This window comes from Lagenorhynchus albirostris, chromosome 15, assembly GCF_949774975.1.
Source record: "Lagenorhynchus albirostris chromosome 15, mLagAlb1.1, whole genome shotgun sequence".
In the NCBI taxonomy this organism is placed as follows: domain Eukaryota; kingdom Metazoa; phylum Chordata; class Mammalia; order Artiodactyla; family Delphinidae; genus Lagenorhynchus; species Lagenorhynchus albirostris.
In genome coordinates, this window is record NC_083109.1 from 1,805,058 (window position 1) to 1,830,079 (window position 25,022).

Here is a 25,022-nt window from a genome sequence, read left to right on the forward strand (position 1 = left end):
GGGTAAAAGACTCGCTGTTCTGCAGTCTCAAGTTATTTCAAGATAAAAAGATGACAAAAAATAAATGCATTAGAAGACTGGGCTGAAGACCACCCGAGAAGCAGTGAAGGCATTTTTTGTAGCTCACGCAGCCCGAGGATGAGTGACCAGACGTGGCCGTGGCCGAGCACGCTGCAGCCTGCTCAAGGCAGCGCTCTCCCCTCCTGAGAAGGACCAGCCCCGAGTCTCACTGCCAGGAAAGACCATAAAAGGAAAGGCCTACGACTTCTGGACACTAAGTATCCAACTATCTTTCCTGTTACTCTGCCTGCAGCCCAGGGTGGGTGGGCTGGGGGACACGGAGCCTCGGTCCCTTGGTGAGTGGCCAGGAACCCCACCAAAGCCCCCCAGTTCATGAGGATTATCCAAAGCCAGCTGGCTACGAGCACATCATGAAACACCAAGGTAAGTGTAAACCCATCTGAACCTCCTTATGTCAAGAGATTAACCTACAGAAGGTGTCCTACTGTGTATTAATACTTGAGCTTTTGTCCACCTTTTCCCCTCCTGTACTTGTTCCTTTCCTGCCTTACTATCTTTACATCATGCTGTTTATAACTATGCAGAGCGCATCTTCTTAAACTACCAGTAGTGCAATAAATTCACAGGAATTAAAAACGTGTGAGATTCACACTTCAGACGAGTCCATCTGAACTTACCAAGCCAATGCACTTCTTCAATATACTCCACACGCTGAAATCACTTCTGGTAAACATCGGAGCAGGCAACGACGTCCTGTAAAGGGGTAACCAGAGTGACACGTATTTATTCAACCAACGTGAGAGTCACTTATGACTGATGGTTTTGCACAATGACCATGTCTTCCTTTTATCTTTCTAAGCATTAGCATTTCTCTATGCTGGCATGCCTGCAGACAAAAAAGGACCAGACTGCCGCTGAAGTCCCAAAGAAAGCTTTCTGCATCGATCTTTGGAGGGCCTCTTAGGAAGCAATCATGGCCACACAGGCAACTTTCCTCCACGGAGCTGGGGAGACGGGTCGCTGAGCCCCCCGGCAGCCGTGAGCCAGCGGCCTGGAGCAGCAGCAGGGCTGCAGACGGAGGTGGAGCCCAGAGGACCCCAAGAGGGAACTGCATGAAGAAAACCTCCTCAGGGGCTTCCCTGGCGGTCCAGTGGTTAGGACTCCGCGCTCCCAGTGCAGGGGGTACGGGTTCGATCCCTGGTCAGGGAACTAAGATCCCGCGAGCCACGCAGCATGGCCAAAAGAAAAAGAAAGAGAAAACCTTTTCAGAAACCAGCTCTTAAACCCCTCTGAAGCCTGTGCTTGTCTTTCCTGAGGCACCTTCCTCCCCAGGTGTCTTCCCGCCGATGCCGGGGAAGCCCGGGCACAGGACACCCTGCTCACAGTGAACTGGGTCGGGGGACCACGGGCCCGGGGGGGCAGGTGGGAGAGGAGGGCAAGGCAGCGGGAGACGAAATGGGAAAGAAAACTGACATTCACGAGGCACCACGTGCCAGGCTGCCGGCAACTAGCACGTGGCTCCACTCTGCCAGCTCTCGTCTGGGGTCCCGAGCGGCCAGGGCAGGACGGGCCCCGCTGTGAGGGAGCCACGAGGAAGGAGCGTGGCTCTGTGGACGGTGGGAAAGGGGTCCAAGGATGACCCTGGGGAGGCAGGAGCTGAAGAGATGGAGGTGGAGCAGAGGGCCAGAGCCAAGGGCATGGAGCCCTGACATGGCACAAGCCCCGACGTGGGACAGGCCAGGTGCACTGGGGACCCCAGGAGGCTGGGACCACAGACACGGGAGGGGCCGCCCCAGGGGTGCAGGCCCTCAGCCTAAGAGGAGAACCTTACTGTTCACGACCCAGACCGCCTCTTCAAAGAGGAAACGGGGCCGCCGTCCCCGTCACCCAGGGCCGCGTGCGCCTTGCCTGGGAGGGCGCACGATCAGACCTGTCCTCTGAGCCGGCTGGAAGGAAGCAGGAGGGGCGGAGCAGCGGAGAGGCGCCTCCTTGGGGGATTCAGGAGCAGTGGTGGGAGGGGGCCGTGACAGGAGCGGGCGGGTGAAGGCACCCAAGGGCGTCTGGAGGCCAGTGTGTCAGGCCTGGGGCTGGAGACGGGAGGGAGGAGGGGGCCCTCGGGCGGCTTGAGCCAGATTCCCGCCTACAGGGTGCGGGGCGCTGACAGCAGAGGTCCAGGCCGCACGAGCAGGCAGGAGGTGCTCTGACAGCTCCGGGGCCCCAGGTGGGCACTGGGTGCCAGCGCAGGGCAGAGATCTGGGGTGAAGCTGGGCTCCCTGGAGCCGAGGCGCAAACAGCGCCGGGGGCACAGAGGCCGCCATCTCCACCTGCCTGACTCACGGCTGTCCCGCCTGCGTCCCCCCTTCTGCTGGTGAAGGCTTAGGTGACTGTCATCAGAATCTGCTTGCATGACAATGCAGTGCTGGTGGGGAGAGAATGGACTGTGGTCTCGCTGCACTAATAAACAACCCTCCGAAACTCACTCACGCACGGGGTGAGAGGTCGACGTGTCAAACGCAGGCGGCTCTGCGTGAAGCTAGCAGTTGGGTCTGATACCAGCGACTTCTGGCTCTGTGCCCGGCCCCCTGCCAACGCTAGGGCGCCCACGGAGCTCAGTCCCCCAGCAACCCCAGGGCAGGGACGGCCGCCCGTCCGCTTCCGGACGGGGGTCACGCTGAGGAGGCACCATCACTGATCTCCAGGGAGCACGCAGAGGGCCAGTGGGTCTCGGGGTCTTTGGGTGAACAGGGCCCTGGGTCTGCCCAGGGGGCAGGGCCCAGGTGACACGGGACGGATGTTCCTCCAGCTCAGGGCCCGCTGCAGATGTGGGGCGAGGACAGGCGCGCTGGGAGACTCCAAAACGTCCGTGTGGGATGACATACCTGTGCTTTTGAATTCCATTCTCTTGAGGAGGCCTCTCCCCAACTTTTCCAATCCCATTACTTTTGCTGGTGTCCACATGAATCACGCCAGTGACTCTCTGATTTGCCTCTGAAAATTCCCCAGAAGAGTTATCAGAATCAAAGCCTGTGCGAGACAAGCAGAGTGGTAACTTCTGCAGGGCTTGGAAGATGGAAAAGCCTACCTCTAAGAATTCTCACTCTGCAAGCAGGCACCTGAAGCTCGAGAGTGCTTCTGACCGACACGTCCAGAGTAATGAACGCTTCTTCCCAAGAACCGAAGGTCGAGGCGGAGCACGAGGACCGCTCCCGGGTGCTCCCCGCATGAGGCCACCACCCCGCCACCAGCGCCACGCTCTCCAGGTCCTTACGTGGGGGGCGGCTCCTGGGCACTAGGACAGGTTTTCCCTGTTGTTGTCAGTGACCGTACCCTCTGGGGCGCCCACCTCTGTGGTGTTCTCACCTAACTCAGGCTGTAACCCCTCCCTCCTCTGCACAAGCTGCAGTCAAGCTCCACGTCATGTCCTGAAACACAACCTGCTGCAGTGTTTCTAAGACCGAGCTCCGTGCAAACACACCGCCAGAACCTACCAAACCAACCAACAGAAACCGAAACAGCAGACGGTGGCTGCGAACGCAGAGGGCACGCCACGTACGTGGAAACCTCGGGGAAAGTGAACTACTAGGACTTGTGTGAGATACAGTCGTGTGGTCTCCTGGCCCATCCCATCCCCCGAGTAAGAGTAACGCCACCCTGGGCTGTGCTCCGTGCCCTTCTGCATCGGGAACGCTTTCTCCCAGAGCGACCAGTGGCTACAGGGAAAAGGAAAATGTGTGTCCTCTTGACTCAGCCAGTGCGATCCACTGAAAATACTCAAGTTCTGCTCCACAGCAGGCCCGGGCGGGAGCTGTGGCTGCCAGGGCAAGTCCTTCCAGCTGGGGTGGGGAGCTCCTGACCACTGACTATCGATGACCTTGACTACTTCAGCGAGGGCACAGCCCACGAGGAGCTCAGGGCTCCCATAACAGCCCCTCATTTCCGAGAGGAAGGTGAGGCCCAGGGTGACAGGCCAGGTGACTATGGTCAGACACAAAACATAAACAAACCTGCTGCTAATAAGCCTCCTCGAGAAAACGCAAAAATAACCTTCCTTCGTATTCTTCTATATTGACAGATGCACAAAATATAGTAGCATTGAGATTTATTACACAATGAATTTGAAAGGATATATTAAAAATGAACCTCTTGGACTTCCCTGGTGGCACAGTGGTTAAGAATCCGCCTGCCAATGCAGGGGACACGGGCTCAAGCCCTGGTCCGGGAAGATCCCACATGCTGCGGAGCAGCTAAGCCCATGCGCCACAATTACTGAGCCTGCGCTCTGGAGCCCGCAAGCCACAACTTCCGAAGCCCACGTACCTAGAGCCCGTGCTCTGCAACAAGAGACGCCACCACAATGAGAAGCCCGCGCACCACATCAAAGAGTAGCCCCCGCTCGCCACAACTAGAGAAAGCCCACATGTAGCAACGAAGACCCAACACAGCCAAAAATAATAATAAATTAATTTTTTAAAAAATGAACCTCTTAAATAATCAATGCTTTCTGAAATAGCCTGTCACCTCTAGTTTTTGCTAACTATCCCCAAAGCAACATCTACTAATCCCCAGTCTAAACTTAGCCTGAAGCAGTCCCCGCTTAAGGATGCTCAGTCCTACGGACCTGGTGTTACCCTGCAGGGGTGTCCCTATCTCCGAGGACCTCCCTCAGGGCTGAGATTCTGGGCCAGCATCAAGTAGAAAGTTCGTTTAAATCACAGCCCTGGCGTGTGCCCAAGAAAACAAAGCAGCTCCTCACTGACAAGCGCATTGGAGTCTTGCCTCTGATGAAGCCAACACCACGTAACAGTTTAAACGCTTTAATATACAACACATGTTTATTATAGAAAAAGAAAATACAGACAAGCAAAGGAGGAAGTTGAAATCATCTGTAATCTGATCACTCAGAGATACCCACCTTTGACGGGTTAGTCTTTTTACAACCCTTAATCTGTACATATTTTTCATGTACTTTAAAACCTTTCAATTTAAAGGTACTGATTCTTGGACTTCCCTGGTGGCACAGTGGTTAAGAATCCGCCTGCCAATGCAGGAGACACGGGTTCGAGCCCTGGTCCGGGAACATCCCACATGCCGCGGAGAAGCTAAGACCGTGCACCACAACTACTGAGCCTGCGCTCTAGAGCCCTCACGTGGCAACTACTGAGCCCAAAAGCCACAACTACTGAAAATAAATAAAGGTACTGATTCTTGTAGGAAGTAATTGCCTATCTTTTTAAAATTTATTTGTTTATTTATTTACTTTGGCTGCGTTGGGTCTTCATTGCTGCGCACGGGCTTTCTCTAGCTGTGGCGAGCGGGGGCTCCTCTTCGTTGTGGTGCGCGGGCTTCTCACTGCGGTGGCTTCTCTTATTGTGGAGCATGGGCTCTAAGGGCGTGGGCTTCAGTGGTTGTGGCTTGTGGACTCAGTAGTTGTGGCTCACGGGCTTAGCTGCTCTGCGCGGCATGTGGGATCTTCCCGGACCAGGGCTCAGACCTGTGTCCACTGCATTGGCGGGCGGATTCTTAACCACTGTGCCACCAGGGAAGCCCCAGTAATTGCCTAGTGAAGTCATTCATTTAATAACTGCTGGGTTTAAACACTTTTTAAATTAGAGTCACAAAGTAAGACCGATTCTATAAACAGTGAAGTAGTCACTGACTGGGTATTTCATTGCATTGGGAGACTTCATATTTTTCGTCTTTCTGTTATTTGCTTGGGAACCAAAGGGCTGAGGCGAGGAATTATTTTCACCTAGACATCTGCCTCTTCCGCCTGCATCTCAGGGACACGCGGAGAGGTCCCGCCGTGCGGAGAGGCAGGGATGGGGTCACCTACACACCGCACTCCAGGCAGTTCAAGCCCTCTCTGGGGAAAGACCTTCCGGAGTATCTACACTGGTCCCAGGTGAAAGGGAGCTTCCCAGGAGGCTCCCGGGTGAGAAGGCCACGCCGAGGCCGGGCCCGCTTGGTCTCAGACGTGGTCAGCCTGCGAGGGCCAGGAGGCCGAGGGCATGACTCCCTGACAAACACCCCGCTTGGTGGGAATTCAGCTGCGAAAGACTACTGATGGGCGTGCGGGTTAAGCAGACAAGCACGCTTCCCAGGAAAACACATCTACAAGGGACACAATAGCTATGAAGTCACGGAAGATAAGATGGCTCAGCAGCTCAGCCTTTGAAAACAGCGACGAGCTCAGGGCCTGCTCCTCCTGGGGCTTCGGACAAGAATAAGTCAATAATCTCGGGCTGCCCATCCCCCAACCTGCTCCAACCCTTCACTCAGGAGAAGCATGGCCGCTGAAACCCGGGAGCACAGGGCCAGGGCTCCACGAGCCAGCAGTGCCAGCAGGGACGGCAAAGGTGTCCCGGGGAACAGTGACAGTGCTCAGGAAAGAGCCTTTTGTCGTGCTGGGCACCACGCTCTTTTGGCACTGATTACGGAAGTGCCCCTCTGACTGCCCTTGGGAGGGTTAGCACTGAAAAACCCGGCGGCAGTAATATTTCAGAGCTGCTGTTTCTATGTTCCCACACCTGAGAGGGAGGCGTGGGCTGGAAGAGTCTCCTGAAGTCCGTCTCCACCAAGGGGACCCCTTGCTAGAAAAAGCAAAGTGATGCTCCCCCTGCTGACGAGGAGGGTGGAGGGCAGACAACGGAGAGGGGGGCGGGGGGGCGGCGTCTTGAACGTGAGTTCTGGGGCCCCCTGTGGTCATCTGTCCCTCAGGCGGGAAAAGGACGAGGAGGGGTTGTTCTAAGCAAATGTGAGCCAACCCAGCCCGCCTCTCCTCCGCCTGCCACCCAGCCATGCACTCTGCCCACCAGGCTGTGTACCAGCACTCAGTGGTGTGTGAGAAGCGAAACAGAGCTAACTCTGACTCGGTGAGAGCTGCTGCAAAAGCAGGTAAATGTACTTTAAATTATTGTAAATTAAAGCAGGTACATTTTTTGGTAGACTTTAAGCAGCACAAAACACGATAGAGTTATGAGACGGGACAATACGCTTTTGATCATTAAGTATAAATAATATAAGAATGCTGACCATCTCACTTAGGATCCAAATAAAAATATTTACACCCCAGGGCAACTCTTAAAGACTAAAACACAGGTGCCCTTTCTTGTTATCTTTAGTGGTCCAAAGTTGATGTTTTCCCCCAAACCTAGGATAGGACACATGCTTTTACTGAAGGCTGGTGCCTTGGAACATGTCAGCTCTGTCTCCATACAGTTTTCCTGGGCCGTCCTCATGTCCCCGGGCTACGTCCAAGGCCTGGGTCCGAGGGCTTCGTGCTCACGACACGACCTCTGAACTTGCCTCTCCCTCCGCTCACCTGTGACGGCATCGAAGAACTCCTCCTCTCCGTTCATCCTTCAGCGTCAGGCTCCTCGCCGCCTGATCTGGAGGGTCTTCTACTGAATCATTGCACTGGATCTACATCGACAGTGTGAGAAATTTCACGCTCTGAACTTTCTAAGGTAAAAATCCAATAGGCACTGGAGATCTAAAGGGAAAAAAAACCCAAACATTTTGGTATCCTTAGCTTTCCGAAGTTGTATGGTTTAGAAACATTTAAAAATACCCATTCACCATTCTTGAGGTCAATCTCAATTACATCTGAGCAAAGAAGTAGAAGGACTGATCTCACACAAGAGGAAACAGTCACGATACCCGCATCCGTCAACGGGCAGCACGTCAACAAGGAACCACCATTTGAAGTTACTTTAAAAGCCACTACACCATACAAGGAAGCAGTGAAACGACTAATCTGGGGGGCGCGTGGACACTTCGAGAGGCAGGTTAGCTAAGGTGAGGCATCCACACGCTGGGGCCCCAACACACCTCCGCTGACGGCCACTGCAAATCTTTACCAGAAGCTGAAACAAACGGTTATAAATAAATGCAAAGTTATGTGAAAACATTTATTTCACATCAACCTGAAACCAATTTTCAATTCTAGAGAATTAAGACTGCTGTGTAAGTTAGCTGTTATCAGTATAAACTGTAATCAACTTAAATTTTCTCAAAATTATTTTAGCTCAATATTTTAGTAGAACTCATGCATATTAACTTCTCCCATCATGAAGTGCAGTATTTCATACATGGCAAGAGACTGAAGCAAGAGGTCAACCTGATCCCAAAACGTTTGACTTTTTATGAAAATAAGCAGAGACCCATATTTAACTGTGTGAGCCACCTAGCGACGGGACCAAGAGCTCTCCTCCAGTTCTGAGAGCAGTGAAGGAACAGGTGGTCCCGAGGGGGGATGCATCCTCCGTCCTTGGAGTGGCCACACGGAGCTTGGTGACACCTCCAAAGCGCTCATCTCTGGGCTCCATCCTGAGCACATGTAAGCGACTACATTATGCAACAAACTGGCATTAGGTCATTCCGCTCTTCCTTCCCCAAAAGGCTCTTCCAGAGTTTCCTTTTCCTTTCCCAACTTCCCAACCACAGCAGAACCGGACACCTATGCAGCTTCTGGAAACACCCATTCAAAGGCTCACTCAGTAGTTGATGGTTGAGTTTTCTTTGGCAAATTAGAGAAGCTGTTATTACTTGCTTCTGATTCCTCTCTGATACGACAGGTCCCATCTACAACATCCTGCAATATATTCGATCTCTAGAAGCCACTAAAAGGAACCAGTGTTTCCTGGAGGAGAAATGGCTCAGTCCCGGACTCGGGTCCCTCTACAGGAGCAGGAAGCTGGCAGGACGACTGGGGTCAGGTCAAAAGGCTCAGTCGAACCTACAGAGGTTCCCACTGTGACAACGGGACAACGTGAGCCCCGTGAACAGCCAGACGGATGGAACACATTCCATACATTTAAGTCCCTGAGTTCACAGAGATGCTGAAAAAGAAATTAACTGGTCACCACTGGCTGGATGATGCCAACACAGTCTTTTGAAAACGAGGACACGACAGGAAAGCGTCGAGGCTTTCAGCGGCCTTCCTGTGCAGACTCCCTATCCCACTTTGTTTATTTATTTATTTGGCTGCATTGGGTCTTAGTTGCGCATGTGGGATCTTTCATTGTGGTGAGTGGGCTCTCTAGTTGTGGCGCGGGCTCTAGAGCGCTCCGGCTCAGTAGTTGTGGCACGCTGGCTTAGTTGCCCCTTGGCATGTGGGATCTTAGTTCCCCGATCAGGGATTGAACCTGCGTCCCCTGCATTGGAAGGAGGATTCTTTTTTTAAATATTTTTTTATTTTTATTTTTTTTGTGGTACGCGGGCCTCTCACTGTTGTGGCCTCTCCCGTCGCGGAGCACAGGCTCTGGACGTGCAGGCTCAGCGGCCATGGCTCACGGGCCCAGCCGCTCCGCGGCATGTGGGATCCTCCCGGACGGGGGCACGAACCCGCGTCCCCTGCATCGGCAGGCGGACTCCCAACCACTGCGCCACCAGGGAAGCCCCCGGAAGGAGGATTGTTAACCACTGGACCAGGGAAGTCCCTCTCTGTCCCACTTTTTAGAGGCGTTCCTGCCGATCCATGAAGGACTCAGGGTGTGTGGCATCGCCGTGTACAACCCTGATGAATTCCCATGTCTGGTCACTGACCACCCACAGCTGTGCTATCATAGACCCAGATGTGCTATGTGACTCCTCTGAAGGGGTCCTGTCAAGAAAAGCAAGCCAGAACCCGGCCCTCCTCCAGCTGCAACTACCAACTTACGGAGCACAGAGAACAGAGGAACGTGCTAAACCCCACCGTGGGGGCACGGTGGGCAAAATCCAGACTCTGGGAAAGTCTACAGGGCAAAGCCCAGCTTCTTCAACCAATAAATCACAAAGGAAAAAGAGAATGACAGGGGAAGGGATACTTTGCTATCTCGACTGAGGTGACAGTTTCATGGGTGTAGACATAGGTCAAAACTCACTGTACACTATAATATGTGCAACTTAACTGTATGTCAAATTATACCACAAAAATGATACTTTAAAAAAAGGCACAGGTGTCATAATTGCATTTTTTTAAAAGAGCCTTGGGACTTCCCTGGTGGTCCAGTGGTTAAGACTCCGTGCTTCCAATGTAGAGGATGCAGGTTTGATCCCTGGTGGGGGAACTAAGATCCCATATGCTGTGCAACACGGCCAAAAAAAAAATTTTTTTTTTAATATATTTTTAAAAGAGGCCTTATCTTTTAGAGCTACACACTGAAATATGTACAGATGAAATGATAGCATGTCTGGGATTTTCTTCAAAATGACTTGGGAGGAGTGGGCAGGGTGATTAATGGGACAAGATGGGCCAGGAACTGGTAAACTGCTGAGGCTAGAAATGGGCTCACAGGGGACCACTGTGCTATTCTGTCTGCTTCTCTGTACATTTAAAATCTCCCGTGACTTCCCTGGTGGCACAGTGGATAGGGAGCCGCCTGCCAATGCAGGCAGCACAGGTTTGATCTCTGGTCCAGGAAGATCCCACATGCCGCAGAGCAACTAAGCCTGTGCGCCACAACTACTGAACCTCTAGAGCCCGCGAGACACAACTACTGAAGCCCTCGTGCCTAGAGCCCGTGCTCCGCAACAAGAGAAGCCACCGCGATGAGAAGCCTGTGCACCGCAATGAAGAGCGGCCCTCATTCACCACAACCAGAGAAAGCCCGCGTGCAGCAACGAAGACCCAACGCGGTCAAAAATAAATAAAATTAAATCTTTAAAAAACAATTTTTAAAAATAATAAAAAACTACATCCTTTGTTATTAAAAAATAAAATCTCCCATAATAAAAGGCATGTTTAAAGCCATGGTATTCTCCTTTTTTATATGCTTCCTCACCTGTAACAAAAGTCCTAATGTTAAAAGTAAATCAATCCAAACTTATGGAAAGTCTTTAAAATGAGGGTGTAAGATGTCAGGCTGGACAAACACTGAAGTCACGGGCTGGGCCGACAGCTGGGACTGTGACACGGCTGCAGTCCCTGCGATCCTGCTACGAGGACCACGCGGTCCGACCCTCACCAAGTACCGGAGCCCCGTCTGGGGAGGCTCCACAAGGTCAAGGCCAAAAGCCTCACAGCAGCCATCAGACTTGCTCGCGTGTGCAAGGTGGAGAGTTAATCCCACCCAGAGTGCAGGCGATTCACACATTGTATCTTCTTTGTTTTGCCCAGCGGAAACTAGGCACTGCTACGGAGTATCCACACGAGAGGGCGGTGAGGAGGCCAGGCCTGGATGGGGGGCCTCTCCCGGGTGGGGGGCCCTCTGGGGGCAGAGCGGGCAGGGCATCCTCGCTCCCCCTCAGTTTCCCCCCCACCTGACCCCCCTCAGAAGCCTTGCTGCTGCAGGACCCGCCGGTTCGCCCCGGCTGAGTGGCCTCTGACCCCGAGGTGGGCCCCGCCCCCATCCGGCCACACCCCTGTGGAGGGGACGGCGCGGGGCCGGGAGCAGAAGCCTCTCTTCCAGCGCGCCTGTTGTGCCCTCAGAGAACGACCCATGAAGACAGCGCTTCAGGAAGGGGCTTTCTTTTTTAAAATCAGCTCTTTCTGGTCAGCTGCTTCCTTTTCTAACTCTAGAGAAAAACACGGAAAAATAAGCTTGTGCCGGACATCTTCGCTGGCCTCCGGGGCCCCTCCTCCAGCCCCGCCCCAAGCGCTCCCTCCCGGCCTCTTCAGGGGACACCAGCCGGGGCGCCCCACTGCTGCCAGGTCCGCACAAGGTGCCTGGCCCCCCACAGGGCCCCCCAGCTCTCTTCAAGGTGCCCACTCCGACCGCGCTGCCCCGAGCTCCCAGGACCCGGCTCCAAACGCAGTGTCCACCGCCACGTACATGAAGACCTGCATTCAAGTCTTACAAGCCCATCTCTACATTTTCTTAGAAAAGCAGACCCAGTCACTGAGGAATAAGTGGCTGGCTAAGGGCCCTGGGGGTTAATCTCCACGGTCAACGCACTCGAGAATTGCGCATTTACTTCTCTTTCGCAATAAAAAACGGGCAAGCAACCTGTAGGTGTGATCTTCACAAAGAAAGAAAAGCTCACCAATAATGTGAAGATTCTAAAGCTACTTTTGTGGTTAAACATCAATTCTGAATTTAAATTGTTCAAAATAATATAAATTTTATTTAGTAATTTAAAAATACATTAGCAAGCATCAACCAGATAGAAGATAAAGAAACAGAGGACTTGAACAACACAATCAACCAACTAGATCTAACAAACGTATCCAAAACTCCACCCAACAACAGAACACACCTTCTTCTCAAGTACACATGGGACGTTCTCCAGGACAGACCATATGTTAGGCCACAGATTACTTCTCAAGAGATTTTAAATGACAGATATACAAACATCTTCTCTGACCCTAAGAGAATGAGTTAGAAATCAGTAACAGGTACTATGTATAAAACAGACAACTGATGGGAACATACTGTATAGCACCGGGAACACTACCTAATGCACTGCGGTAACCTAAATAGGAGTGAAGTCCAGAAGGGAGGGGATATCTGTATGTGTATGGCTGAATCATTTTGTTATGCAGTGGAGGCTAAGACAACATTGTAAAGCAACCATACTGCAATAAAAATTAATTTAAAAAAATCAGTAACAGAAGGAAAAATGGAAAATTCACAAAATTCTGGAAACTAAGTAACATTCTCTTGGGAATTCCCTGGTGGTCCAGTGGTTAGGACTCGGGCTTTCACTCCCGGGGGCCCGGGTTCAATTCCCAGTCAGGGAACTAAGATCCGGCAAGCCTCACGGCACGGCCAAAACAAAACAAAACAAAAAATTCTCTTAAAAAACCAACAGATCAAAGAAAAAAGTTACAAGTGAAATTAGGAAATCTTTAGAAACAAATGAAAACATTACACACCAAAATTTACGGGATGCAGTGACAGCAGTGCTAAGGGGAAAATTTACAGCTACCATCACTTACATTAAAAAAATAAGGACTTCCCTGGTGGCACAGTGGTTAAGAATCCACCTGCCAATGCAGGGGACATGGGTTTGAGCCCTGGTCCGGGAAGATCCCACATTCTGCGGAAAAACTAAGCCCGTGAGCTACAACTACTGAGCCTGCGCTCTAGAGCCTGCGAGCCACAACTACTGAAGCCTGCACACCTAGAGCCCGTGCTCCACAAGAGAAGCCACCACAAAGAGAAGCCCACGCACCACAACGAAGAGTGGCCCCCGCTCGCCACAACTACAGAAAGTGCGCGCACAGCAATGAAGACCCTACACAGTCAAATAAATTAATTTTAAAAAAATACCACATTTTCTAAAAAATAAAAACAATTCCGTTTACAATACCATCTAAAACAATAAAGTACTTAGGAATTAACCAAGGAGGTTAAAGACTGTACAATGAAAGCTGTAAAACACTGCCAAAAGAAATTAAAGACATAAGCAAATGGAAACACATCCCATGTCCATGGACTGGAAGACTGAATATTAAGATGTCAACACTTACTCAGCCATAAAAAAGGAACAAAATTGGGTCATTTGTAGAGATATGGATGGACCTAGAGTCTGTCATACAGAGTGAAGTAAGTCAGAAAGAAAAAAACAAGTATCAGATATTAACGCACATACATGGAATCTAGAAAAGTAATACAGATGAACCTATTTGCAGGGCAGGAATAGAGACACAGACGTAGAAAACGGATGTGTGGACATGGGAGCGGGGGTGGGACTAACTGGGAGATTAGGATTGACATATACACACTACCCTGTGTAAAACTGATAGCTAGTGGGAACTTGCTGTATCGCACAGGGAGCTCAGCTCCGTGCTCTGTGACAACCTGGATGGGTGGGTTGGGGGGTGGGAGGGAGGTCCAAGAGGGAGGGGATATAGGTATACACATAGCTGCTTCATTCACTTCGTGGCACAGCAGAAACTAACACAGCATTGTAAAGCAACTGTACTCCAATTTAAAAAAAAGAAAAAAAAGATGTCAATACCACACAAAGCAATCTACAGATTCAATACAATCCCCATCAAACCCCAATGATGTTTTTTGCAGAGACAGAAACATCCATTCTAAAATTCGTATGTAATCTCGACCCTGAATAGCCAAAACAATCTTGAAGAAAGGAGAACAAAGCCAGAAGACTCACACTTCCTGATTTCAAAACTTACTACAAAACTACAGTAATCAAAACAATGTGGTACTAGCACAAAGACCAATGGAAAAGAAGAGGGGGCCCAGAAATAAACTCTCACATATACCATCAAGTGATTTGTGACAGGTGTGTCAAGACCATTCAAGAAGGAAAGGGCTGTGTCTTCAACAAATGGTGCTGGGAATCTGGATATCCACATGCAAAAGAATGAAGTAGGACCCTATCTTACACCATATACAAAAATTAACTCTAAATGGATCAAGGACCTAAATGTAAGATCTAAAACTAAAAAACTCTTAGAGGAAAACATATGGCAAAACCTTTACAACTTTGGATTTGGCAATGATTTCTTGGATAAGACACCAAAGGCAGAGGCAATTAACAAAAAATTAGACAAACTGGACTTTATGAAAAATTTAAAAATCTGTGCGTCAGATACTATCAACAGAGTACAGAGGCAACCCCAGAATGGGAGAAAATATTCGCAAATCATACATCTGACAACAGATTAATATCCTGAATATATAGAGAACTCCTAACACTCAATAACAGAAAACAAACGAGCGGATTCAAAAATGGGCAAAAGACCTAAATAGACATTTCACCAAAGAACATATATACAAATGGCCAATAAGCACATGAAAAGATGCTCAACTCACTAAACATCATGGAAATGCAAATCAAAGCCATAATGAGATACAATCTCACACCCATTAGGATGGCTACTATCAAAAAAAAAAAAGAAAACCACAGAAAATAACAAGTCTTGGTGAGGATATGTAGAAACAGGAACCCTTGTGCACTGTTGGTAAGAATGTAAAATGGTACAGCTGCTGTGGGAAACGGTAGGGCAGTTCCTCAAAAAATTAAAAATAGAATTACCATGTGATCCAGCAATTCCACTTCTGGGTATATACCCAAAAGAATTGAAAGCAAGGTCTCGAAGGGATATTTGTGCACCCAAGTTCACAGCAGCATTATTCACAATAGCTAAAACATGGAAGCAACCCAAGTGTCCATCCACAAACAAAAGGATAAGCAAAATGTGGTCTAGACATACAGTAGAATATTATTCAGCCTTAAAAAGGAAGAAAGTCCTGTACTATGCTACAGCACAGATGAACCTTGAGGGCATTTTGACCGGTGAGATAAGCCAGACACAGAAAGACAAATATTGTGTGATTCCACTTATCTGAGGTCCCTGGAGGAGTCAAATTCATAGAGGCAGAAAGCAGAAGGTGGTTGTCAGGGGCTGGGGGAGGGGGTGGGGACTTGGTGTTTAATGGGTAAAGAGTTTCCATTTTACAAGATGAAAAGAGCGATGGGGATGGACGGTGGTGATGGCTGTATATACAACCACTGAACTGCACGCTTTAACATGGTCAAGATGGTAATTTTTATGCTATGTGTATTTTACCACAATTAAAAAATTTTTTTTCTCATTTTATTTTTAATTATTTTTGGCTGTGTTGGGTCTTCGTTGCTGCGCGAAGGCTTCCTCTAGTTGTGGCGAGCGGGGGCTACTCTTTGTTGCAGTGCACAGGCTTCTCCTTGCGGTGGCTTCTCTTGTTGTGAAGCACAGGCTCTAGGCACGTGGGCTTCAGGAGTTGTGGTGCGTGGGCTTCAGTAGTTGTGGCTCACGGGCTTCAGTAGTTGTGGCTCGCGGGCTCTAGAGCGCAGGCTCAGTAGTTGTGGTGCACGGGCTTAAATGCCCTGCGGCATGTGGGATCTTCCCGGACCAGGGATCTTCCCGGACCAGGGCTCGAACCCGTGTCCCCTGCATTGGCAGGCGGATTCTTAACCACTGCGCCACCAGGAAAGTCCCGAATTTTTTAATTGGAAAAAAATACATTAGCAAGTAGGACAAACAAGAAATGAACAATTATGCACAGAGCTCCACGCTCTGGGTGCCAAGCTTACGCAGCAGTACTCTGGAAAGGAAAAGTTCCACTGGGAACTTTGATAGATTCTCAAATGACAGACTCTCGCTCAGAAGGGCCCAAACCCCATCCAACACTCAAACCTCAGGGTATGTTTCTCCTTCTAACGTTCAGTGTAATGCAGCATAAACTTTGCAGCCCATTTCCACCAGGAAAGGCAACTGGCCAAGTGAGATCAGGGAGCTGAAGAGCTATGAGGGCCGTGGCTCAGGGCGGGAGGCGGGTTTGGAAACTGAGGAACAGGGCGTGGAAGAACTGGCCAGGAGACCCGCAGAGAAGATTCCACGAAGTCTGGTCCCACCCCCCTCCCCCACAGAGGTCACACTCAGAGGGCGGTCACAGAGCAGGTGCCCCCAAAGAACTGCAGGTGAGACATGGCCAGGGCCTCAGCCAAGAGGCAAGCTTCACTAACCGGACACTTGCTCAACCCACCAGATGCAGAAAACTGGGTTCCCATCAAGAACGAGTCAGAGACAGAAGCAAGCAAGCAGCAGCCCTCGAGAGCGCGGTCCACCCGTAAGACCCTCGCTGCCCCACAGCTCTCAAGGTCAAGGCCAAACCCGTCCCAGAAGCAGACAGGCCCGTGCACAGTGCAGACGGCAGCAGCGTGCCACGGGCCAGTGACAGAGCAAACCAAAGGCACTGGCGCCTCCCCAAGGGCCTCTCCTTCCCAGGGAGCGGCCTGGCAGGGACCACCCTGGCCACGCCGCCTGAGGCTGGCCTGTCACACCCCAGAAAGATGCTATGGTGACGCCTAAATGTTACCAGAGCGCACAGGCTGGGGTGCCCACCAAAAATGTGGAACCAGTGTCACTTCTGAGTGTGAAAACCACTGAGTTTAACACGCAATGGACACAATTATTATCAGGAGGAATTAAGAACTGAAGGATGGGGATGGGAAAATTAAATTGGGAAAAGTGAAACCGAGGCTGCTAGGTGATGGGAACACACCCTGAGGACAGCGCCGGCCTGGGGAGGCTCTCCCAACCCGGCCGCTCCCAGGAAAGGCACGAGGCCCGGGGCCACCACCAGCCCTGGGGCCTCCAGGAGGCCTCACCCTCTCCACGGGGCAGTGCCACTGAGGGAGGACAGTGCTTCCTGGCCACACCACCTCCATGGTCACTGACTGTTTCAGTGTTTCAGTTTTGAGATGTCAACTTTGCAAAGTAAGCCCACCTGGATGCCTAACGACCCCTATCCTAGTCACGCCCACCATGCCATGGTGCCCACTTTCTTTCTTTTGTAAAAGAACAAAACTGGGGCTTCCCTGGTAGCGCAGTGGTTGGGGGTCCACCTGCCGATACAGGGGACGCGGGTTCGTGCCCTGGTCCAGGAGGATCCCACGTGCCGCAGAGCGGCTGGGCCCGTGGGCCATGGCCGCTGGGCCTGCGCGTCCGGAGCCTGTGCTCCGCAGCGGGAGAGGCCGCAGCAGTGAGAGGCCCGCGTACCACAAAAAAAAAAAACAAAACAAAAAGAACAAAACTTAACTGGAAACAAACACTCAACCTGTACAGATTCCAGAGCCGCATTGCAGATCCTCCGGCCATGCTGGAAATGCTCGGACGTGCTCTGCCCAGGGCAGTGGCCACTGGCCGCGGGTGACCTTAAGCATTTGAATCAAGTGGAGAGGAAGCCAATGCTTCTTTCTCTGTGATGCGACCCAGTTGAATTTCTTCCACTTCAACTGCCCACAGGTGGCAGGTGGCGTCCATCCTGGACAGAGCGCTCTAGGGCCTCACTGGGCTGGGACACCACGGGGGCCCTAGGAAGCTCCAGTGGCCCCACCAAGCAGAGGGAGGAACGTGGGAAGGAGGCGGCAGGCGGAGCCGGCGGTGCTTGGCCTCCGCGCACAAGTCCAGGCGGCGGCAGCAGGGCTGGCCCGGTCTCCGCAGCCTTCCACGGCCAGCCACGGATGGAGCGCAGAGAAGGGCATCAGGCCAAGCCTGCCCTTTATTCTTATGCCCAAAGCCACCCTGGCTTTCTCACCGTGCACTCCCTGAATGTGCATTTTGCTGGCTGCTGAAGGAAGATCAGGCCTTCATATTCCTGTGTCTGTAAAAGCTTGCTGGTGGAATCACATAAATGCCCCGACTCTACTCCCAGCAAAGCCTCTTGGAAGGGTGGCCATCGTCTGCGGAGCGCCCGCGCACGCGTGTCTCGGTGCCCCCGGGGAGGCATCGAGTGGCCTTTTGGACACCGGTTCCTTACACTCGAGCGGAATCCGGTTCAGCCCAGTTGTGCAGGAGGCGCCATTTTGAGGGCAAAACAAGTAAACGTGTGCTTTCTGTCCCTGCAGCTTTAAGAGCACCGGCCTTCTGCAGGGCTGCGTGATCTTCATCACGACATCAGCTGCCTGATGCTTCGGGGAACGTAACGCTTCTTCCCTGAGGGTGGGTGTCAGCGTCGGGGGCCGGGGCAGCCTAGCCCCGGAAGGCCTCCCATCTCATCCCCGCCAGCGAGCAGGTTACAGTCAGCACAGGGACTGGCCAACGTGCTTAGGGGTTCGGGCAAGAAACTGCAAGTTTCCAGACCTGAGGAAGGTAAAGGAACCTCCTGCTGTGTAAACAACTGCATTAATCGCCCACTGTTTGCCATACTCCACGCCAATGGGGAGGCCTTGAAGGGCAGGCACAGGGCAACCAGCCCGGCCCCGGGAGCGGCCACGGGAGCCACACTTCCTGCCGGGAGTTGGCAGGAGCCTAGAGCCCCACCCACATCCTCGCCCACGACAGACTCCCTCCAGCCCCGTGCCACGCCCCCACCCCGAACCAACTGCTTCCTATGCAACAGTGAGCACCGAAGACGTAGCACACATGTCGAGGAACACGCTTTTACAACCCGGCACAGAGCACTGCGAACAAGTACCGCATGAGATGAATGGATGTTCTTTGGTGCAGACGCGTTTGTCCGAATCAACCTCATCATTCTGGAACCCAGAGTAAAGCAGAGTGGTTTGAATGCAGCCTGGGGAGTGGGTGAGAGGGCTCTGAACAGGGAGCCCGTCCATAGCCTCTGGGCCCGTGTTCAGAGAAAACCACAAGAGCGGCAGCCACACCAGAGGCAGCGCGCTGACAGCCGTGGAGAAGGCAGACCATTGAAGTGCCCCTCCCCACGGCTTGTCCATCTCTGATGAGGACCAAGGGCCCGGACGCAGTGGGGCAGGATGCTTCCGATGCCACCTCCATCACAGGGCAGGGTCCGGTTTCACATCCTCGCCCTTTCGCCCACTTCCCTCTCCTATTCCAGGTCCTTCCCACCAGCTCTCGCCCAAGTAGGACCTGCTCAGCCCCTGACCGGTTTCACCCTGCTGAGGGCCCCTGACCGGTTTCACCCTGCTGAGAAATGTATCATCTGGTGTCCCGCCTGCCCCAGTCACCCCTAACCATGCTTCCTGAGCACTAACGGGGTGGGTGTTTAAACCAAGGTCAGGGAAGTCCACGAATTTCTAACCACCCCCCCGCAAAAAAAAGAGAAACAAATAAAAAGAGAAAAATTGCAAAATTCTGTTTGTGTTCATTTTCCCCCAGGAACACGACTCCGACTCTTCATTCAGTTCTCAAAGGAGGGGGTCCCTGATGCAAAACAGGTTAGCACCCCATGGTGGGTCCCAAGCTCTGGCGAGCACACCAGCCACACTGGAATCATGGGAGTGTGACACACACACACACACACACACACACACACACACACACACACACACACACACACACACACACACACACACACACACACACACACACACACACACACACGGCCCTGGGCCTCCCGCCTGGAAGCCTGGATCCAGGAGATCCGGGGCTGGCCGTGAGCCTACACTTTCACAGAGTTCCGCAGGTTTTTCTGGTGAGAAGCCTCAGCGCCCTACCTCTGAGACAGAGCCCAGGGCAGCGCTCTGGAGCCGCCCCCGCCCCGGGACCCCCCCTACCCTCTCCCTTGTGTGTTAGAACACGCCCCACAGTTAATCTTTAGAACACAGGCACTGGTGCCTCACTGGTACCAAGTCAGGGACAGGATGGCTCTGGTTCTCCCCTGTCGCATGTCGAACAGGGCGCCCCGCGAAGAATTCTGTCACCGCTAGAATTCTTCGTGGTGCTCCTTTCCACCCTCAAAGTTTCACAGTTTGGCCATCAAATCACATGCTTACCTGGTTTAAAGCAACAGCGGAAGTCACTTTCCAGCCAAGCACGGTGGTACAGGCGCCAGGTCACAGCTGATCTTTTCTCACAATCAGCCTTTCGTTTGTTCAGTAAAACACACAGCCTCCCCTGCCCCCATGGCGACCATCGTCTTTTCTAGAACCTGGATTCAGGACGACTTCCCTACAAGACCATTCCTCACGCCAGGCTCTCCCCCGAGAACCCGCGTCCTGCCTGGAACAGGTGCTTCCCTGGGCACTTGTTAAGGCCAGTGGTCCCACCCCTTTGGTAAAGGTATGAGCTCAGAGGTTAGACAGGTCTGCCCAACCCAAAGCCACACAGACCATTCCCTCTGCTTATGTGACCCTGGCGCCCAGGGGTGCAGAGGCGTCCTGAACAGACAGGGAGGCTGTGTGTGTGTGTGTGCCCAGGAGAGAGTGCCAGGCCCTGTAAGCCCTCAGCAGTGTGCACCTTCCCACCAGGCTCCCAGGCTACAGGGCCAGGGCCGAGCCAGCCAGCACTGACGTGGGAGTTTGTGTCTCAAAAGAAATCCTGCAAGAATTCCACTGATGAAATGAAAAAGCGAAGAAAGAGACACACAAATACCCGGCAGAAGTCTCCAGACCTCCATGTTTCTCACACACAGTCCCTTCTGAAGGCGGACCTCCACTGTTTAGCTCATTGCAGAGATTACAGTATTTGCACCACCGGGAGATCCAGCTGAAAGACGGTGATGCTTTGAAATTCTGCCCAATGACCCTGAGTTCTTTCCTGAATTTGGAAGGAAAAGGAAATAAGCCCACAAAGTTCATGGACACGTCGAAGTGACCATTTCATTACGTGTTTGTTAAGGGGAGCTGCAGGGCTGGGCCGATACTCCACACACGCTTCCAGCCAGAGCGTGATACGGCTGCAACGCCAACGCCTGGGATTTATCAGCAAAAACACTTTGACTGCAGCAGAGACACAAATTAATCACTGTACATGGAAACTGCATTTAAAGTGCCAAACTAGAACCTAAAATATTAAAAATTCTTAGGATTTAAGTATTTGTAAATAATCAGTAGTGTTCAAATACTAACTTCCTTCCAGTCTCAATAAGCTATCATTCAACCTTAAAGTGCACTAAGTTTCAGAAATTAAACCTCACCCCGCTGTCTGCGTTCCATCCTGAGTCCTCAGGAGAGGTACTGCATGGGTCCAGGGGTCTTTTTATAAGACAACCCCACTTGAATAGTCATAACACAGAAATGTTACTGTAGCTCATTTCAGTAGAACTGCAACCCTACCTACCAAAGATTTCCTTAGCTTCACTTCTGCACTGCATTTGTTTGTGTCAGCGTCGGGTGGGGTCAATTTCAGTGCTCTCAGGTCTGGGACAGAAGGTCTACTCAGCACCTACTACAATACCAGAGCCTCTCAGGTTACATTTTCACCTATATTCCTGGCAATAACCCACTTTACAGGCCAACGCCCTTGAGGCAAGAGCAGATAAGTAACTTTCCTCCCATCAAAGTTAGAGAGCAATGGGGCCAAAACCTGAGAGCCCCAGGCCACCTCCGGAAAGATTCTTAAACTCTCAAGTGGAACATGTTAGCCACCTGAGGACGGTCATCACAGCTTTTGCTCAAAGATGCAAGCCCTGCACACCTTATACCCACCAGAGCCAAACTCCTAGGAAAAGATACGGCCTTGGCTTTTCACAGGAATACTAAGGAAATCATTTGAAGACAGTATAAGAACACATAAAACGTTTCCAAAATTTCGCCACCAGAAAAAGAATTGTCACTTTCGTAATTAGCTGAATATAACAAGATTTTAAAAGTCGACCTAGGGCTTCCCTGGTGGCTCAGTGGTTAAGAATCTGCCTGCTAATGCAGGGACACGGGTTCGAGCCCTGGTCCGGGAAAATCCCACATGCCGCGGAGCAACTAAGCCCACGTGCCACAACCACTAAGCCTGCGCTCTAGAGCCCATGAGCTACAACTACTGAGCCCACGTGCCACAGGTACTGAAACCCATGTGCCTAGAGCCCGTACTCTGCAACAAGAAAAGCCAGCGCAATGAGAAACCTGCACACCGCAAAGAAGAGTAGCCCCCGCTTGCCACAACTAGAGAAAGCCTGTGCGCAGCAACGAAGACCCAACGCAGCCATAAATAAATAAATAAATTTAAATTAAAAAAAAAAAAAAAAAAGTCGACCTAGTTTTAAGTACATTTCCAAGACTCATTTGCTAGCATTTCCTGGAAGGCATGGATAAGAGGCACGAGGACGAGGGTCAAGTGGCACTTTTTAAACACTGAAATAACACTGCTCATCAAAATGTGAAACCAGAGCTGACCCCTCTGAACGCACATGGGAGGAGAAAGGAAAGCCCTAAGTACACGGTTTACGGCTTTAAGTTCACCACATTAAGTTCGCTCAGAAATGAATTCAAAATCACAACCTCATGCTTTATAGTGTGTCTATCCATCATCACCCCTCCTCCGCCAACTCGCCCTTTTCACACCGTGAACATCAACGACTTCCCTACTAACCAGGGAACGGGGCAGCAGGTGGGGTATTTCAGCAAAATCTTGGATAGCCAGATAGAGAATTACTACTTTATTTTAGAAGAAATAAAATGGTTTTCTAAACATTCATGCTCACCCAAAATGAAAATCTATCAGTTATGTGTGCTGCAAGAAACAAAGTTCTGACACACGGTAATGCAGCACAACTAAATGTTCCACAGAAAAATGCTGAGGGGACCTTGTAAATGAAAACGTTGGTTTTTAAAAGGCAGTAGAGAGCGGTATTTAAGGGTGTAGACTCTGGAGCCAGACTGCCTGGGTTCAAATCCCTGATCCATAACTAACTACTGTGTGATTTAGAGTAAGTTACTTAACCTCTCTGTTCCTCAGCTTCCTCATGAATAGACAAAGGATAATGGAACTAAGAACAAGTCTTGTAGTTTGTTGTGAAAACCACATGAATAAAGTGAATATAATGTGCTTATAGCAGTCCTGGAACAACACTTGTCACGTATTACTGTCATCTTAGATAAGAGCTGTTATTAACAGAAGGACAGGTGAGGCAAGCAGGAAAGGTACATTCTAAGGAGATTCAGTCATCTGCGTACTAAATCACAGCACCCTGCCAGGCGCTGCCCTGGACAAGGGGGAAGTGCAGCCGATAAGGTTCCCGTCTTCATCAAGGGGGACGGGAACGAACAATTTGGAGCACCTACCACAGGCCAGGGACTGCTGGAGACAAGCATTTCATCTGCTGCTCTTATCGGCCCTGCCAGGTAAACGGCACACGTCGCAGACGAAGGAACTGAGGCCAGGAGAGACGGAAAACACTGCCAAGCACACAAAGTCATCAAGGGCCTTCACTCTGCCACCAGGGCAAGGAGCCACAAGGACGGGGGTCCCACGACACCTCTTCTCTCCAGCTCCAGTGGATGGAGAGGTCCCGCAGCTTGCAGCCAAGCATGTAGCGGGCATCCCAGAAATGTCTGTTGAACTGAACCGAGTGAGACCACGTCTCCAGATGTGCACGGGCAGCCCCAGAAAAGGGACTAGTGCAAAAGCTGCTGGCTGCCGGTCCAGAGCTTGTCCCAGACTGACCCGTCAGTATAAAAACCCCAGGGACAGGAACACAGCTTCCGGGGAGGTGACCCTCACACTCAAAGAGGGCCAGGGACATCGTAACACCACCTGGTTGCTTCTCCCAGAAAAACCCGGGAACACTGATTGGTGATTACCCAACAGTCTTGTTCTGGGCTTATAAAGTCTCAAGATTTATTCTGCTGATTTCTGGAATGTAACTGGAAACAGAAGGAAGCTTTTAAAATCAGATTACAAATCTAATTGATCTAACATATGTGTGAGGTAAAGAGCTCTCCACAGCAGGTACAGTCTGCTGAGGTTGACAAAAACAAAACGAAGAGCAGTGGAAGGGGTGGACACGAGCACAACACCTTGCAGGGTCGAGACAAACCCACAGGTGGTCGCCCGGGCAGGGGAGCGGAGGGAGGGCTGCCCCGCGAGCGCGGACACTGACTCTTCACCCTGGACCCTTCCTGACTGGTTGACCGCGGGCGCCGGCTACCTTAGACACAAGGGGAAGTCGGGGGTCCCAGCGCCCCTGCCCAGCGCGGCCCCCGACTCATCCCTGCCGCTGAGAGGGGCGCCCGGGCCAGCTCTCCAGCCGACTTCCGGGTGCGGTGTGCGGCAGTGCGGCCCGGGGCCGCAGTTGCCCGGCGACGCGGGGTCTGGGCGACCGCCCGGTATCCAGGCCCGCCGCCCCCGCCGCCGGCAGCCAACTTTCCTCCCAAGTTTCCTCCGGGCCGGGACGCGGCCGGCGGGCGGGCGGGCGGGCGGGCGGGCGGCGGGGGCCGGCCGGGCCGGGGCCGGGGTCGGGGCCTGGCCGGCGCGCGGGGGTCACGGGGCTCCGGCTCCACTCGTCCCGGCCCGGCCTCCCCGCCGCCCGCAGCCCAGGCCCGCCCGCCCGATGCTGGGCGCCGTTCCCAGGCAACTCGGGGTCGGGGTCCCGGCCGGGTCACTCACCTGGACCGCGATCCTTCCAGCGCCGACCGAGCTCCGCTGCCCGCCCCGCCCCCGCCCCGCAGGCCCGCGACCCACTGACACCAAGGCGGAAGTGCGGCCGGCTGCCCAGTCGACTGACAGCCGGCGCCCGCCACTCACTGCGTCCGGCGCCGTCGCGTCGGCCGCCGCCCGCCCAATCAGCGCCCGGCCCGAGGGCCGAGCCGGGAGGCGGGAGTATGCTAATAGCACCGCCTGATCGGCCCCGCCCCCCGCCCCATGGGAGTCCGGCCCACGCGGAGGAATGACGACGCGGGTAACCAATCAAGGCAGGGGGAGGCGGGGA

At 52.3% G+C, this 25,022-nt stretch overlaps 1 protein-coding gene across 11 annotated transcripts in view; it reads right to left on the minus strand.

Annotated features, from left to right (window-relative positions):
• The window catches only part of OSBPL2 (oxysterol binding protein like 2), a 46,152-nt gene extending 21,350 nt beyond the window's left edge, over positions 1–24,802 (minus strand). For 8 of the 11 annotated variants that reach the window (XR_009535028.1, XR_009535029.1, XR_009535027.1 and 5 more), the window contains exons 1-5: positions 24,701–24,802; positions 7,343–7,513; positions 3,104–3,310; positions 2,901–3,009; positions 699–774 (exon numbers count right to left, since the gene is read on the minus strand). Coding sequence is in view for 8 of the 11 variants with exons in the window: in XM_060122188.1 (XP_059978171.1) it covers positions 699–774; positions 2,901–3,009; positions 3,104–3,310; positions 7,343–7,379 (429 nt within the window). In the remaining 3 variants the exon portion in view is untranslated. Of the gene's footprint in view, positions 1–698; positions 775–2,900; positions 3,046–3,103; positions 3,311–7,342; positions 7,514–24,700 lie in introns of all 11 variants that reach the window. The other 3 variants (XM_060122190.1, XM_060122189.1, XM_060122191.1) reach the window with 3 other exon arrangements.
• Positions 24,803–25,022: the final 220 nt, after the last annotated feature.